The sequence below is a fragment of the Nestor notabilis genome, unplaced genomic scaffold, assembly GCF_000696875.1.
Source record: "Nestor notabilis isolate BGI_N333 unplaced genomic scaffold, ASM69687v1 scaffold2447, whole genome shotgun sequence".
NCBI lineage: Eukaryota > Metazoa > Chordata > Aves > Psittaciformes > Psittacidae > Nestor > Nestor notabilis.
In genome coordinates this window covers 129866-148156 of record NW_009934934.1, presented here as the reverse complement: position 1 = coordinate 148156, position 18291 = coordinate 129866, and the positions used below count along the sequence as shown (strand labels likewise).

Genomic DNA, 18291 nt, shown 5'->3' with positions numbered 1-18291 from the left:
GAAAACATCTAGCTTCTCTTCATGAGCTTCTGAAGGATTTAAGCAGCTGGCAGATCTTCAATAAAGTGAAGGAAACCCCAGCTTTCTTAGGCTTACAGAGATTGTCTATGATCAGACAGGGAGGGTTTGTGAGTGAACAAGGTCCTGTCTTCACATCACACAGAAAACATAGCCTTCTTCCTTTTTAGGCAGGAACAAGAAGTGGCTTTAATCAATAAGACCATCTAAGTTGTGAAATGAAGGTCAGACAGAGAAACCCACTTAAAAAGCTGAGATCTAAGAAGCTGAGGCCCAGGCCCCTTGTTCTGTAGAGTGGAGCACATCCTGAAAACAGTATTGCTATAGCCAAGTCCAGGTCATCAAGATGCTTGGTGGTATCTTACACTAACCAGCTATTACCCTCCATTAACTCAGGATGGGAAGTATACTTCATTGCTAAAGATAAATGACACACATAAAAGAGATCCCTGAAACAAGCCTGTGCTGGAGCAAAACTCAGCACTCTTCGGTGTCTGAAGCAGAGAGAGGTGTGTAAAAACAGCACCCACAGTCCTGACAAATCACTAAAACAATATAATAATTGTTCTGGGTTTCCCTCTTGTGGCCTGTTACATCTGGCTTTGTCAGGTACGCTTAGCAGAAGGACTGATAAGAGATGACAGTCTGATAATGGCTTAGTGACTTCCAAAAGGTTGTGTCTAACTAGCTGTACGATGATGACAGCAGGCTGTTTCCCTAGAAAAAAGAACACACAACCTAAATGGGTCTTGTTCCTAGAGCTGGGTCTAAGAACTCTGAACAACAAAGCATTAAAGCCACCGAAAATATTAGAAGTATATTGGTTTGAAACAAAAAAAAATCTGTTTTCTCTAAGGGAAATTTTCTTTGATACTTGTTATGATCAGTATGCAACAAGATGGGCCAAGTGCCTCTGCATCTGTGCCATCATGTTACTCTTGAAAGGTTTAAGCTTGAGATACTAGCCACCTTCCGCAAGTTCCAGAGGTTTCTGAGGGTTCACGGTTCCCAAACATTCAAATTATTCTATGATAAAATGCTTATAGCAAGAGAGCAAATCATGCCAATTTGGAATAGAGAACTGCAAAGCCCTGGATGTGCAAATCTCAAGCGAGTTCTTTCTTTTAGGGCCCAAAAAAATTATGCCCTTGGAAAATCTGTGTCTTTTCACTGTATCAGAAATCGTAAGAGAATTGTGTGCTTGAGCTTATTGACTAAAGATATCATTAGATTAACATTTTTCTCTCATGGCAAAGCCAAAGCAAGTTGCAGTTCTTACAAGCACTCCAGTTATTTTCACTCCTGACTAAACATAGTTTATCTATATTTATTTGAGCTAGTCCAGAATTTTGGGTCCCTGTCAAAAAAATCAGTGAAAGATTGGAAGGCTGTATGTGACACCTCATCATCCTAGTTAGTAAACCACTTCCTGACTCCGAGTATGTATCTCTTGCCAGACTACTCTTACAGAGACTGAGGCAATGTGTAATCATGCCAAATATCTCCAGATTTTACTTTTAGCCAGCGTGTCTTTCAGAGTGTCACACAGTGTAATGAAGAGATGTTCATAAGCAACTGAGAATGACCAATAATGCTGTCGACTGATCAGAAACCAAGAAAAACCAGCATCTGTGAAGGAAATGTCTTTTAACTCCCATATTTTCTTTACTTATGACAAAAGATCTTCTCTGCCTAGACAGTACAAGCTAGTTCCAGAAAGGGGAAGGGTTTTTTAAGCACAAAGTTGGGGAAAAATAACTAAAGTAAGTAAAAAGAAAGCAGCACACTGAAAGAAAATTTAAATCTTATGTCTTAGTTGACCAGCTTCAGAAACACAACTGGTCTGCCTCAGCCACACAGCTGAAACAAAAGGAATGACACGTATTTTTTCCCCTCTAAATACTGTTCTGACATGCAACTGTGTTTTAAGCATTCTTCATAGGCATAGAGTCTAACATTCAAGTATGCATGTCCCTCTTCTTGCTTTCTTTTTATAACACCTTATTTCATGTAGTACTATACGACTGTACATTATATGCTATATTTAATATTGTGCATTTTCACGTATCTCCATATTCACACACATATATTTAATATATTTTCACTTATTTTTGTTCAGAATGTGTAATTGTAGAAACTGGGTTCCAACAAAAACTTGAAACTGTGTAATAAAAATAATGATAAAAGATTTTATAATAATGATCAAATTATTATATTCTTATTACATTATCAAATTATTATATTAAATTATTGTGTTATATATATATTATTATTTTATAATGATCAAAGATTTTATCTTTGATAAAATTACTCTGCTCTACACCAGCAGAAAATCTAAACCCATCCTGTTGTCAGAGAAACCTCCATTTGTGAATACAGCAGAAATCCCAGTAGCACGCTGTTGTTCCACACTCACACACACGCACTATGTTCTACATGGCTGCACAAGTGCATTGCTGACTTGCCTATCTGTACTTTGCTGCATTCAAAGTGGTTTGTTTGCTTAATTCAAAATCAATACATTTATTTCCCAGACAACAATTCCAACATTCTCTCGGAGTAGCTGCCTGATTTTAAAGTCAAGTTCAGATGTTCATTGCAAAAGAATCTAATAACAACCCACACATGGAGAAATGGCCTATTACACAAACACTGTTGGAATAGCCTGTAGAACCAAGTTAGCTGATGGCTATAGACTTGTCAGACCGACAATTCACTGCACATCTGTGTCTGCCAATATAGAATTTACTCAAAATTGCCTCTCTAGACACTTCTTTACATAACACATATTTAGCTTATTAGTGCTGTCACTTGGGAGTGTGGTCAGCTTTTGAGCGAAATCTCATGGAGTCCATTAGCACGGATCACATCACAGCTGCCATTTTAGAATCACGATGATTAGGTTTGAAGTTCAAATGATTTGATTTCACTTTAAAGCTTCGAGAGCAGCCCCTGGGGCAGACTTACACAATTAATTTTTACTGAGGTCTGCTGGGTAATTTACTGTAGTCAGAGGATCTTCACTAAGGTAAGGTAATAACCACCGGGTAATTTTATGGCACTCTGTTCAAGTAGGAAGCAGCGTGTTGGCTGGCTTCTGCTCTGGTAAGACCTGGAGGAATGCAAAGATGCTGCTTCTAGGAAACAAGATGTACCTGAGACATTGAAGAGGGCTAAGAGAATTCACTAACTTCCCAGATGTGGACCAGTATTTGTACTTGCCCTCAAAATCTCTTTTCAGGAGTGTGCATGAGGACTTCCAGTACACAATCTAGTAAGTATTGTACTGAGAAGCTCTTAAAATTGAAGTGCTGCACCTGTGATTCTTTAATACAGGAACAAAGAATGCATTCTTAGTTTAGTTTGAATGTAAAAGTAAGCAATGAAATTAAATACCCCTTTGAGATTTGCATTTATCACTTACAAGAAGCACTTCTTAATAACCAGTGTCAGCTAGGCTGACAAGCAAACTTCAGAACAAAGCCATGGGGGATACAAGTCTATTTTACGTTTACTGTTGGCAGTAAGGGTCAGAGGAAAAATAAACTCAGCAAGCAGTGTCATGCTACCACAAACCTCTGCTGGCCAAGCGGAAACTAAATAATGGCCAAACCTTTCAGCACGACAAAGACTTGGGCAATTGGGCTGCCCTGCAGTACACAGAGCACGATATACAGAATAACAGGATTGCTACTCTGAGACGCACCACACACTGATGTTAAATAAAGCTCAAAAGTCTGGAGGAGCTTATTATCCCACAGTCTGGAGTGGGGTATAGTATGCTTACCCTACAGCATCCCTATTATTTTAATATTTGATGTCTCCAAAGTTAATCTGGAAAGTTTTGTGAAAAGAAGGATTGATCGTGGTCTCCTTCAAGATATCCTTCTTTTGGTCAAGCTATAAATCATACAGGTAATCTCTACTTCTAGACCTAACCATTAAAAAAATAAGAGTGGCAGGAGGACTCAGACATTATTTCTATTATACACACAAATACATATTAGAAGAAAATAAAACCTTTTTTATCTTACAAGTTTAGTCCTCAGCTTCATTTCATGTACTGGGGAAAGCTGATTTGATTGCTTTATCACACTAACAAAAGCTAAGATTTGTGTAAGGGGAAGAAGAGGGAATAAAGTATATTCTGTATTGATATGGCTGCTGATGGCATTACTGGCTTTCGTTTTGTTAAGTTTACTTCCTATTAAAGCTGGTGATAAAACAGCTGTGTGGACTCATAAGCACCTCTATCTACATCTCTCCACGGACTTATTACAAATATCTGTTTCATACAGTCTCGTTGTCTAGGACAGATTTAATTTTATTCTATCTTTCGCTAGGCATAAATAAAAACCTGTCATTCCACCCATTACATTGCTTTCCTTTTTCTCTACCTATCACCCACAGTCCTGTAATTCCTACTGTTCAGTCGTTTTCCTTTTCTTTGTGCTTTCTGTTTTGATGAAGCCATTATGTTTCCTCCATTGTCAGGGGCTAGCTGCTTAAAACAAAGAAGGCCTTTTACTTTCCAGCATAATTATACAGGACAGAAATGGCTAGACAATGTATTATTGTTCTTTTTTTCTAGCCTGTGATGATACACTGATAATTGGTAAGGAGCATCACTGCACCACAGATAAAATCCTTCAGATTTTAGGCAAGTGTTTAAAAAACAAAAGCAGTTCCAGTGGGTGATGCCCAATCACTGTGCATGCGTTCTCTGCCCCACTGATGCTCATCTGTGCTGTTCTGTTTGTCCATTTTAAGGCACTTGCTTATCATTCTCCCAGAGCACTCTGCTCAGTAGAAATGTCTCCGGGACATTCAGACCAAGTGCCCTGTGGAGCAATGCCTCACTACTTGCTCGTGATTTTGGAGCCTACAGGACGTCAGATTAACAAATTCTCCTGACTTTTCTCATGGTGTCCCATAATCCATCTGCTTTGTCAGCACTATTTTTGAACTGCTGTCAGGTGGCATTAAGGATATATTGGGTCAACTCACACTGGCTCCTGTGAGCATGCCTCTCATTAATACAAATAGGATGTCTCCTATGTTTGAAGTCCCATGGATTGATGGAAAAATCCAGTGACTGCAGTAATACCCACAAATGATGGTGAGCAATAGCAGGAGAATAAAATGAAGGGGCCCACTTCCAGTGTGATGTACTCCATTCAGAGTCTTTGGGATATAGCAAATCATCCTTCTCCTCTTTTTCCTTCAAAGCTTTTTACATCATTAGTTCCCTGAATCTCCTTCTCATTTTATAGTTTCCTTTAGAAAGCCGCCCAGTGTAAGACTTCTGAGTATGTTGACCATGGAGATGTAGGTGGTAAGAAAAGGACAATAATAGCCTGTTCTTAGGCTCCTTGTCACCAATATTGAAATACTGCTTTCTTTACAGTTTTAAATGCTATTTCTACCCTCTCTTCTAAACCTGAAGTTCTTTTGGCACATTGCTCGCTTACTTTTCCATGCATTATGCCTCTATATTAGTGCTGAAGAGTATTAGATTGATTGGTGGAAAATTAATGGAGCAAGCAGGCATGATAGAGAATAATTACTTGTGCATTGTGGCTTTTGACAAGTTGGCAATCTGAAGGGGCAGTAACATAAAGCATATTAGTAATTGTAAATGCCCAGTGCAGTCCTTGTTAGAAAACCAGTGAAGCCACAGAAGAGAGAGAAGAGTCTTGTCCAAAACATGATGAAACAGGAAGATGAACCCTACAGCTACCTAGGGTGCAAATCAGAAGAAAACAGCAAATATTCAAGAAGCTTTACATATGCAAGACCACAGAAAGGCTTCATCACCTTGTGATCTTACGATGCTCACGCAAACCAGAACTGTGCCCTTATCCTGAATCACACTACATTGCAGTCACTGTGACTCATTTTAAACCTCATATAGCTGGCTTATTTCTCTACCTACTATTTCATTCAATTTGGTTCCTCTCCTCTAGTGCCACCATCTTGAGCAGGGCACTGAAGAAAGAGCAGGCAATTTAGAAGCGATGGCATGGGCCAGCTCAGTGGCTGATGGTTGTGGGATTTAGAATTCAAGGAAATAAAGCTGTTAAGGATCCAAGTCTCTAGTGCAGATGTCATTTGAACATGTTAGGGGAAGCAGGTGTTTAATAGCCATTTGTTGAAGAAAGGGTTTGATCTCCTTCAGCAAAATGCTGGGCAGAACATTTCAGAAAACAGCTTTTTTCAGTACATACTACTTATGGGCGCTAATCCACATCCTCCTCATTTTCAGACTTTTTTGCAGATGGCTTTTTTAGCAATACTGTCAGCTTCTGTGCATGGAGTGCTCTTGCTATTACTGCATTTTACATGTGCGGTGAGTCGTAGATGCTTATGGAAATGTCGCTGTTTAGAAACGAGTTAAGTGTGCCAGCAGTCCTTGACATGGTATCTCAGGAACTAGTTGCAGTTACTGGAAGCTTGTCTGCTTTATGGACAAGCTTGTCTGCTTTATAACAGGTTGATTACACCTACCCTAGATACAAGATTCATGAAGGGTTTCTTCCCTTCACCTGGTCTGACGGTAGTTCGCAGATGCCTGGTTTTGCCAGCTAGCAATCATAGAATCATCAAAGCACAGTTGTTCTGTAGAAATCCAAACAGCTGTACCCTGAAGAATGGTGGGTATAATGCAAGTGAACATGAAAACATCATCTGATGGTGAACAAGTGCTCTCCTGAGTGTCTCACAGTTTGTAAGTGGAAAAAAAAGAATGGCTCAAAGGACAGCATTACTTCAGAGTAGGGCACACAGATACATAGGCAGGTTCATTCAACTCTGAAACAATGCACTGTGGAAGACATCAAGTTTCCAGAAATACTGTTGGAAAAAATAAACCAATACATAGAGGTACAAACCACCTGAAGTTTGGATTATCTAGAGCTACATCCTGTAAAGACAAGGCCTAAAAATAAATTCTAAAGGGCTTTTCCTCCTGGACTTGTATTATTAACAGCATTAAACAGTTTCATTAACAGAATTTGAAGTTATTGAGGCTGTCTGCTGAGAACTTTGCTTCTTCATACCCTTGTTTCTAGATACCTTCAAGGAGAACTGTGAACTACCATGACCTCGATTTTTACGAACTCCTTCACATTGCTACAATGATAAATGCATTTCCACGCTACCATTTCTCAAAGCAAACCAGGAACTCGGTCCCATAGTGCTTTCACTGGTAAAGCTCCCAATAAACTTCTTAGAGTTACTCCTGTAAAACACAACGACAATGTCCCCCACCCCCAAACCAACCAACCGACGAAATACAGAACGGAGATTTGGCTAAAAGAAAGACTTTACCCATCTGCACAGTACCAGAGATTTTTACTATTTTCCCAGAACAGAAACTCTGAAACAAAACTATAAAAGCAAGCATATATAATGTGTGTTACTTACAGTGTATTTCTAGAACCTGCATTGCTATCTGAGGTGTAGAGTTTAGGGACTCGTGATCTACTCTGCAACTTACAACTGCACCATCATCACTGCGATCTGCTAGGAAATCCAGCGTGCTGCTGACTGTGAATGTTTTCCGATTTGCATCTTCTTCTTTTAAATATTTAACGTCTGAAAGAAAGAATAAACACACAAGTTTCTCTCCAATGTTTTGGGGAAAAGGAGTCCAGCATTAGAAAGCTAAATTATCTATCACATGTGGAAAAAAAAAGAAATCTTTCACATCTGTATTGGTCGCTTTAAAACAAAATCAGACTGCAGTTATGCCACAACTTGCTCCAATTGCAAGAGCAGAATATATATATATATTGAAAAGGAAAATTTTAAAACTGGTTACAGGCTACTTCACTCAAAGGGAAAATCCTTTCATCATTATCGCTTAAGTTTAGGTTCAAATTTGACATAAACTTTCACTGCAGTTCATTGAAACAAAAATGGTGTCTATCCCAGCCTCACGTTCCTTCTGCATTCACAGTGTCACTAAATACCACATTTCCTGTGTCCATGCTTATAACCTTTCATAGTAATGCACAGATATTACAAAACTTATTACTAATACATGGGTATTACTAAAGCCATGTAAACTAAGGGTTGCAGGCATATAGTCACATTAATCCTGTGCTTACTTTATTAACAGCTTGTTCTGTTGTTTGGCTAGAATGATGCGGATTTCTGAACTAAACTGAACCAAAGTACAGCTATTGATGGTGATGAACAACTGTGAACAGAGCATGTCACAGTGTCTACTGGAATCTACAGACAAGTCCAAAGAAGACTGGAAATAAAATTACTTCAGAGACCTTGCGCTCACTGCTTTGTATCATGCTAAAGTCTCTGACACTTTTCAGCCCAGATAGATACTAAAGTGTGGGGAGCCTACAGTTATGTTTAAGTATTCAACTCAGCTCAAGGTTAAGGTTCAAATTCATAAAGTTTTGTTATATGACAGACATGTTAGATCAGAACTGAAGATTAATGTATTAACTGCAACATGAGATCTTCTTGCACATGCTTTAGAATTGTTTCGTTTAGTTCACAACTACTTATAATACTTACTGATTTTAATTTATCTAAGCAAAATAGTAAGCTCATTATACTGATCTTTTACAAGGAAAGCTTTACAAGACATATATAAATACATACATATATTTGATTACACTGAGATTGCGTATGTCCTCTGTGGCCCAAAAAAAGAAAAACTGAGACGTTTCCATCTTACAAATTATACTAAATCCCATTAGAGAAGAAGATGACCTAAATAAAATTTCAATGAAATATCAGTTTTAGAAAGCAAATCTTAAATGGCTTAAGCTACATCTTTTTAGATTAAAAATACCTCTGAAATCAGAGAGGTGGTCTTTTTCTATTGCCTCCAGATAGATGAAGACACCACATATTTACCCAATTTCCATTTTCCCCTAAGAAATAATTATTTCTTGCATACAAGCATTTTCCCCTAAGAAATAATTATTTCTTGCATACAAGCATTTTTATGTCTGATATATTTTTTGTTTGTTAAGCTTTAAGAGATTTCAATTTCTGCCATGGTGACTATTAATATTTAGGGATCCATAGGTGAGAGAAATATTGAGCAGGGCTAAAGCAAAGTTATTATAATGAAAACAACAGATGTCTTCACTAATATTTAAAGCAAACAATTGAGACTCTGTTCCCAGAGTTAGGTTTCCAAATTGAATAATAAGCACCTATATAGATACTTGTCTGCTTATAAGTAATGTACACATCCCTTTGCTTGCTGACTGCAGTTGGAGGACAGACAGCTCCTGAAAACATCAACAACTTTCATTTCAGTGAGAGGTTGTGGATGCTTAATCCTTTAGAAAAACAAAGGCAGTTAATTTCCTAAACAGATGTTTAGAAGCCTTTCTCTAGACATCTATTGTTTGGACGAGTTCAATTCTTAGAGTTAATTACCTCCATAAAAAGGATGGTGACACTATTCTATAAACTGTTGACATCCTCATCAACAGAAATGTTTAGCTTGTCTGCTTTATCAGCTGTATCTTCTTAGATGCTTCTTCATAGCAAAATGTTGTAATGGTGTGATTGTAATATATGCTAACTGAATGTAAGCCCAACTGGATGTAAGAGCAGTGGCAATCAGGTACTGAGTATGTTACCGCATGTTCAGCATTCAGGATATTTACCCAGGGTTTTTACAGAAATTTATATATGCCTACTGTAGTCAATTATTTCATGTATTTCCTTTCTACTCCTCTCTCTTAAATATCCCCTTGAAAAAAGGTTTAACAAAAAGATCCATTACAGAGACACTTTCTCTGGCTATCACTGCCACTGTCCTGCATTAATTGCATAGCCAGCAAGTCAAGGGAAGTGATTTTTCTCCTCTATTCAACATGTGGCTGCATCTAGAGCACTAGGCCTACTTTGGAGCTTTCAGGTACAAGAAAGATTTTGGCAAATGCGCAAGGACAGCTTAAGATAGTTGGGTTTGTTCAACATGAGGAAAAGACTAAAACCAGATCAGACTGCTGCCTTCCAGTATCAAATGCATGGTCATAGAGAAGAAAAAGACATATTCCTCTCAGAGGCATACAGCAAAAGCTGAGGGGCAATGAATACAAGTTACACCAAGGCAAATTCTGATTTTATGTCATGAAATATCTATATATAATGAAAATTATCCACAATAAGGGCTTTCAAATACTGAAACTTCTAGACCAGACAGATTATGGAACCTCTGTCGTTGGAGATTTTCCAAAATTGAACTGGGGAAGACCTTTAGCAACCTGATCTAACCACTGAACACAGGTTGGGCCATATGAACGCACTTCTATGACTCTTATCAAATAGGTGCACATATATATATGCTTGTATTAATATTAGTTTATATATCATAAGTATAGATGTTTGACACTGAAAATAAATAGAAATTATAGAATGTCTATCATTCATTGCTCACTGTCAACTATTTATAAAGGCACATACTTGGAACATCCATATGGAAATATTCATCTTTTAAAAAGACAATTTTGCTGTTTTCACATGACAAGTACAATTTTTGTTTACATTGAAAATCAAATTCTGATGTGCAATGGTCTTGTCTAAGAAAATTTCATCTTCGTTTTAGAGATTTATCAAGTCAAAATTTTCAGTGCCTCTCTGAATTCTTTGTGTGCACTAAAAGTACATAAACTAATTCAAAATGTCTTAGTCTGTTGCAACAAAACAAACTGATATTATTGTATGTATTTTTGAAGCCAAATTTTGCTAAGGGAAAAAAATAATCCATTCCTGAAACCTAAAATTAATTTCTTACATAATGTTGTTAAAATAGTATGTAACAAACTTGGTTGGAAAAGCAGATTTTTTTTTAAATACAAAAGTATGTATTTAGCTTCTCCAATATTTTTGCTTTAATAATATTCAAGAAACGTCACCAAAATGCTAAACTGCAGATCTCTTTGTTAATTTGGTGCATATATGAAGCGGAACACTAAAGTAAAAGGCATGATACTCAGTACTTCATATTCAGTCTCTCTCATTACTAACACTTACTCTATTCAAATGGTATTCCTTTACCAGATGATGATTCCTTTTTTGAGTAATAGTAATGGAGCTACAATTTTAGAATGCCTTTTTCCCCTTTGGTGCAACTCTGAACTCAATGCATCATTTATATTCTTTTTCGCCATGTATAATACACTGTAACACAATTGGATTTACTGGTGCTAGACAGATGAACTCCTAACCTTTAATGTCAGCTGCATTAGCATATAATTTCATATCTATTTTCTCAGATTTATCATTTCACCTTTTACAGTGCACAAAGCTAATGTAACTTTTGCTGATGCCACTGCAAACTGGTTAGGTTATTTTATTTTTAACCTTTGCGAAATGGCAATGTGCTCTTCAGAAGACCTAGAAAACTAAACTGAAATGAATGTGCTCAGTACTTTCCTCTCATTTCTGGATTATTTCTTTTTTCCTTTTTCTTTACTATTCTTTTTCACACATCTTCTTTGCTCCTTCCCCACCCTTTCTTTAAAAAAAACACATCCCTTTGGAAACTGTTGAGAAGAGCAAATTAGTTAAAGAGTCAAATCATCAAATCACTGCCTGACTCCAACGACATGCTGAAAGAGCAGCAAAGTTCTTACACTAGATTACAAAAGAGAATTTTAAATAGAACTTACTTCAGTATTGTCTTGCTGTTGGGTCAGCTGTACCAGTGGTTCTCTTATAGTACGGACATTGTTTAAGAGTAATTTTCAATAGTTACATGTCTTGAATTTATATATTCATCTTATCATCTTTCTGGCATGACAGAACCTATGCTGTGCCATGTGTGTTAGCCGTGCTGGCAAATTCTCCTTTTTAAGTATGTTGGATGCCTTTCTTTCAGTAATTTCCGAATAGCTGGAAAGAATGGTTCTCTGTTTCCTCCTTTTCTATCCTTGTTACAAGTGCTCAAACACATTTCAGATTCCTAAAATTCCTGTGTCTTTCAATATGCTCTAGAACGGACTGACTGGGTTCCTTGGGCAATCAACTGTAATCTCCTTTATTTACCAATTTTATATCACAGCTCTGGTTGTGTACATTGAACTGTGGTGGAGAACAGTAAAGGAAGATTAATGGACTTTGTAATTAATGCTGAAAAATTGCTTGAGGCAGTTTATTGAGCTAACAAAATCCACAATGTCAGACAAATATGAGACAAAGCAGATAAAGCTGTTGCTTCGTTGAGGTTTTACTGTTGTTGGTTTATATATTAAAAAAAAGCTACACTTAAAAGGTGGATTTTGAATCATTTACTGATCTGGTCTTACTGCACAATGAAGTGACATGAATAAATACCAGTACCTTATCATTTTTATTCATCTGCTCTATAATGGGCACCTCATTTGGCTGTGGTAGATGTGACTAAGCCTTCTTTTATAGGAAGCTTTGCCCACCCATTTGCCAAAAAGGATTTTAAATTATCACAGCATTTCTGAGACATGGACTACAAAACTAAGTTTTAAGAACTTAAAAAGTGAAAGAGAAGACAGAAAGGAAATAGGTAGCTTTTATATGTGACTCCTTCCTATCTTCCTGCATCTTTGAAGGCAAATCCACACTTTCAGCTTTGGTTTTAGTCACCCCATGACTTTTCGGTTACAGCAGACTTTGTCTAATTCTCCCCAGTGCCTGTGAATTTCTCCTCAGCCCTTTTAAAGTCTATTTTCTCCCTGCTCCTCACCACAGACTCTCATCATCCTTGCCTCAGCTGCAGGTTCCCAGTCTCCCAAAAGAGATTCCCTCAATTGTTACAACCTGACTCTTCCTCAGCAGAGCAGGCCCAATAGCTCCCCTACTGGAAAAGCAATCTCCTGTCTCAACCAGATGGTTCTGCCTCACCCAGTCACTTTGAGTGTAAGATAAAACTGGCAACTGACCAACTGAGACATGTGTCATATTAGAAAGGCAAAAAGAAATGAAAAGGTAAAATATCAGGTGAGTGGTATGGCTGTGATAACAACAATCCCCAAAACATTTCTCTATGAAGCTGAGTTTATCATGCTGAAGAGAGTTCAAAACGATTCAAAACATCAGTTTCTACCATTTGAAGAAAAACCCCAAAAGATGGTTATATGACCACTCCAGTAATTCACAATCAATTTACAAACTATCACTCATTCATTTACAAACATGAATTAAAAAGGTATAATGTATAGTTTTGACTATTGGACCAAATGACAGCAAAGTTCTTTTAAATACCTTTAACTTCTTTGTCATTCTTGAACCATCTGATGTCAGCTGCTGGTTTACTACCAGATGTCTTGCAAGTAAGCTGCATCCTCTCTCCCTCCATAACTGGTGAGGTAAATCCAGTGATTTGTGGCTTCTCAGGAACACCTAACAAGCAAACAAGCAACATGGCAGCAGCTGATGCTATCAGAGACAAGAATATACGACCAACTTCAAGTTCACTTCCTTATATGCTCTAAATTCTGGAAATAATTCTTTGCCTTGTCAGTGAATCCTGTTTCCTATTGCAAATAAGCTGCCAATCTCAACTGTAGTTGATTCTAAAGATTTAAAGAAAATAGAAATTACCTAGTTTTCTAAGGGAAACAGACTGCATTTTAAACACCATCTTATCTACGTATATTCTGCACGAGGTTCTAGTCTGAATTGTTATTATAAGGTTTAAATTGGTCTGCACAGCAAGCAGAAGTACAGCTGTGAAAATAAAATGTGACTGGCAACAAAAAGCTGAACTGATCTAAGTTCAGAACAGATGTTTAAGCATGAATTAATGAAGATTTTAAGACAAAATCCAAGGAAAAATGAGGATTAAAATAAATACAGGAGTTCGTTCATCCATTATCTTCAGACAATAGTTACAATCACAATTCCTTTGGCTGATGGAGAATTCCTCAGCTGAATCCCAGTTCTTTGGAGAAGTTTGTATGATCATGACATACTATATGCATAATATGGAATTTGGAACTAGAAAGAAGAATTGGCAAAAATATAATCACTGCATGTATAAATCCACTCGGCTTCTGAAAACACAAGACTAACTTATTTTAAAGTGATACTGATGACCCTAATTTTAAAATCTCTGAAAATGTCATTGTTCTAACTTGCATCTGCAGCATTTTGACGCATTCATATTTGTGTCTAGCTAAAGGGATCACTCAGAGTAATTGATCCTGTGCCCTGTGTTTCACAATTTGCTCTGTTTACATCTCTTCTCCAAAATGACAGATTACGTACATAAAAACCAAGCAGCAGTACCTATCGCACAGTACATTTGTGTAATAAATCTACTCCTCTCTTTCAGGACAGAAAATGGTGTCTACTATAATACCTTGACACTTAAATCTTCTAATCCATAACAGAGTAGTCGATAAAGAGATTATTAGTACATAAAAGGATACTTTATCTGATTAAAAGATGCAATACATTTCAAGGGAAAATATACCCTTCCCACATAGAAAGAGTTCCAAGAGTTTCAAATGTTAATTTGAAGTAGAAAATTACAAAAACAAAATGAAAAAAGATCAGCATCTTAAACCTTGAGCTTCCTTTCTTGGAAGGTAAGTAGCTGATGGTGGGAAATTTTCACTAAACCCTCCCCCAAAAGGAAGGTAAATCTAAAAGCCCCGTGAAAGATGAAGTCACTTTGCTTGATAAATAGTGGTTAGATGTTTTTTTGTCTTTGTAACACCCTTCTATTTCTTTCTGCCATTTAAAAGGTTGAACCGGTCTACCCATCTATTGTTTAGATCATAAGATGACTCTCTACAGAGAAGATTAACCATAGGCAGTTGTTATTCCAGAATATTCTGCTTTGAGTGGGTATTTTTTGTCCTTAATGGCAACCTTGTGAGGCGTTTTGTACAACTGTCTCATGGGGACAGAAAGGGAGATACATTTCATATCCTATGCACAAAACCAATTCCCTGGCTGGATTAATGTGAATATTACTGGTGCAGAGAACATCTCACATTAGTCCTATTAAATTCAACTGTCTGACTGTCTACATATAAAAACAAAAAGAAAGAGTCAAGTTCAGGGACAGGAAAAAGAGAAGAGAATAAAAAACAATCTCTAAAATCATATAACCTCTTAGGTACACAGGTGTGTTTCAATGAACTATAGCAATTTTGGCTGATTGGGCTACTGACATTCATAGAATCATATAAAGCTTGGAGCAGAAACTTTATTTCCTGGCATCTCTTGAAATCTATTGTTTTTCTATGTGTATCTATAACCTGTGGGGAAAACAGCAGAGCACTTAGAGGATGAAGTATAAAAGAAGCAGAAAACCCAGTGAAAATATGCATTTTATAGGCAAAAAAAGAAAACAGAACGAGCCAAGAAAATGCACAGCTAAGGAAAAATGACAAAGCTCTAAAGCCCGTTTTGATTTCATGCTTTCTGATTTTCCCCACTTTACCCTATGCAATACGTTGTTAGGAGATGAACACATGCACCTTTTTTTGCACTTCTGGTGCTTGGGATGTAGAGGTTATGTCCATTTTATGGAGCACTCATACCTTGGTATTTGTGTGCTCCCTAATTCATTACCCTGCCACAGTGCAAACAGTAAGAGTCATGTTATTTTTCAGCACAGCAATATGAAACAATAAACATCAGGGAAACAAGATCAGACATTTACATTTATCTTCTGCCAAGCTTTAGAGAAGTTCATTCTTATCATAATTTGCCAAAAGCCTAAGAAGTTTAACACTTGCTTCTTACACTCAGCTATTTAAACTTACCGAGAACAGTGAGAAAAGCCTTGGAAGTTTTGACAGGCATAGTAAATAAAGAGCAGGTGTACTGCCCTTCATCCGACAGAGACACATCACTGACACTGATACTCAGTTCATGCCATGAAGCTCGGACCAGCTCAATTCTGTTGTCCCTCAGAGCTGAAAAACAAAAGTTCATGTTATTTGGTAAGAAAGAGCATATTAACAAAGTGCTCTATGGGCTATGAAGTAGCCCAGTGAAATCATTCCCTAGAATACAGGGATATGGTCACAATTGTCTTTATGCATAGTAGTTTGCTTCTCTTTGGAATAAAGCACAAGAATTCAACACGCTTTAGGGTAGTGTACTGAGAAACTTGTACAGAAATTTAGAAACTGAGGGACTTTAGTTACCTTTGACCTTTCTCTAAAATAACCCAACATTAACTTTGATTTCTGCTCCCCAAACAGCTTTGTTCAATGCCTAAACCAGCTCCTCCCTAAAAACATTTTCTTTTTCTTATATTTACAAATGTGGGTGAATATTGAGAATCCTGTTTCATTTACAAACAAACTATGTTTTCAACTACGAAGTCTAACATTGCATAGCTTGCCTACAGGTTTTTCCCATATCCATTACTACTCATACTGAGCTGGAATATCAGATTTCTCGAATGCTGTAAGGGTATACCTTATTATTGACTATATTGAAAGTTCCATGCATACATAACACATTTAAAGATTTTATGTTGTTGCGTATAGTGGTTTTACTTCTTTGATTATGACTAAAAATCTGATCTGCTATCAGAAAATCCTTCCTAACAAAATTTTGGTTGCATGGAAATCACTGAGGGAAGAGGAGCAGGTCGACCGACTGAAATCCAAAATGTAATGCTTTAAAATTTTAAACACTTTAAAGCCCATACTTAGATTAACCCACCTTTTATACTGAAAACCAGTCAAAACATTCCCAAACATCCCATTTCTCTGCAGTAAAGCTGTTTCGGGAATCTACACATATTAATCAAGTCATTTGCAGCATAGCAATGCTTGTACCATAAGTGAGTAAACACCGTAATTCTCCCAAGCAAACAGTAAAAAAGCCTCTGTAACTCAGAAAGTTTTGTTGTGTACCTCTAGATTCAAATCTTTCACCTGACAGTACTTGAATCTTCAGTGAGTCTGGTTTTATAGTAAGCCTCTGAAAGTCACAAGTCAAATGGGACTGTCATAATTACTGGGAGAGCTATGCTTTAATTTGAGAGAAGAACCAAGATGTTCAAGTCCCTAATGCTGTTCTCACCCAGCTCTCTCTCCAGTCCCCAAACACTCTTAGATTTGTTTCTCCTAACATTTATATCTTCCAATAATTAAAACACAGCTTTACTGTGCTGCTTTTGCAACTAAATGTGTGTTTCTGTCCCATTGTAAGGCTCTCCAAGTGCTGTCAATACAGGAAGATTTACACTGAAATAAGCAGCTAACACGAAGATTTAGCAGAAATGTGACTTGAATTTGTTGTCTTCTAAGACAACCATTCAGGTTTCTTTACAGACATCTCAAGCTGAATTCCCTGGTTACTAGAGGTAGGCCTGCTGCTAAAGCTTGACTTACTCTCTGCAGGTGACAGCTTAAGCAGACCTAACATACAAGCATGCTATTAGCTGGTCGAAGGCCCATCAAAGTGATTGAGATTGCGTGTAACATTCCAAAAATAAGTGAGACATCTTCTGGCCAGCCACAACAAGAAATCTATCATGTAGTATGTAATTTAAAAAGCATATAATGGTGGAAAATAGATGCAACATTAAAGCAAACAAGCAAGCAAAACAAAAGTCACAATATGAGAAACTACGTGTATACCAATACACTGACATAACAGCCAAAGAAACAAGCTCAAGAAAACAAAAAGTACATAGAAGCAAGCTTCTACCAACCCAAATAGCAGGCAAAGCTGATGATTGTGGTTTTACTAGCCAAAAGTCCTCACAGCAGTGAAGCTGTTGCTATCTCTGTGGAAGTAGATGGGGACTCAGAATTCCTTTCTCAGCTTTTCAATTCTAGTCAGATGCCAACTGAGCAGACATAAGAATGGTAGTTTCACATCACTGATCTTTCATAAAATATAATTTCCAAAATGACCCAGTGCTTCCAAACGGTTTGATTATCACCACACCCAGATATATCAAATATGGAGAACAGCAGAGGAAATACAACAAAGCCCCCCCATAAAAACCCCTCAGTACCTCATAATTTAGAAATGGTGACTTTTGCCTCCCCTTAATCAGAAATTATTTAAAAAATAATGCAGTGTATCATCTTACATCATATTTTATTTTGTTATAATTTTCAATTGCTACTGCCTTGTGATAAAGATCTATGTAGCTGTTGAAATATTTTTCTACAGATGGGCAATGTGCAGAATTTCATGAACTATAAAGAACTGTAATGAATGCCACTTGAGCACAAATGGTCTACAGATGATGCTAATAGCACACCATTTTGATCCTACTGGTAGAGAAAAAAGCAACTGAAATACAAACCACCTGCATCA

The 18291-nt window shown here is 37.2% G+C and overlaps 1 protein-coding gene across 1 annotated transcript in view; it reads right to left on the bottom strand.

Moving 5' to 3' along the window:
* CADM2 (cell adhesion molecule 2) overlaps positions 1-18291 on the bottom strand; it is a gene marked incomplete at its 5' end in the record, with an annotated part of 173812 nt that overhangs the window by 103554 nt on the left and 51967 nt on the right. The window contains 3 exons of the mRNA XM_010017566.1: positions 7444-7614; positions 13249-13386; positions 15765-15917. Coding sequence (XP_010015868.1) covers positions 7444-7614; positions 13249-13386; positions 15765-15917 — 462 coding nt within the window. The remainder of the gene's footprint in view (positions 1-7443; positions 7615-13248; positions 13387-15764; positions 15918-18291) is intronic.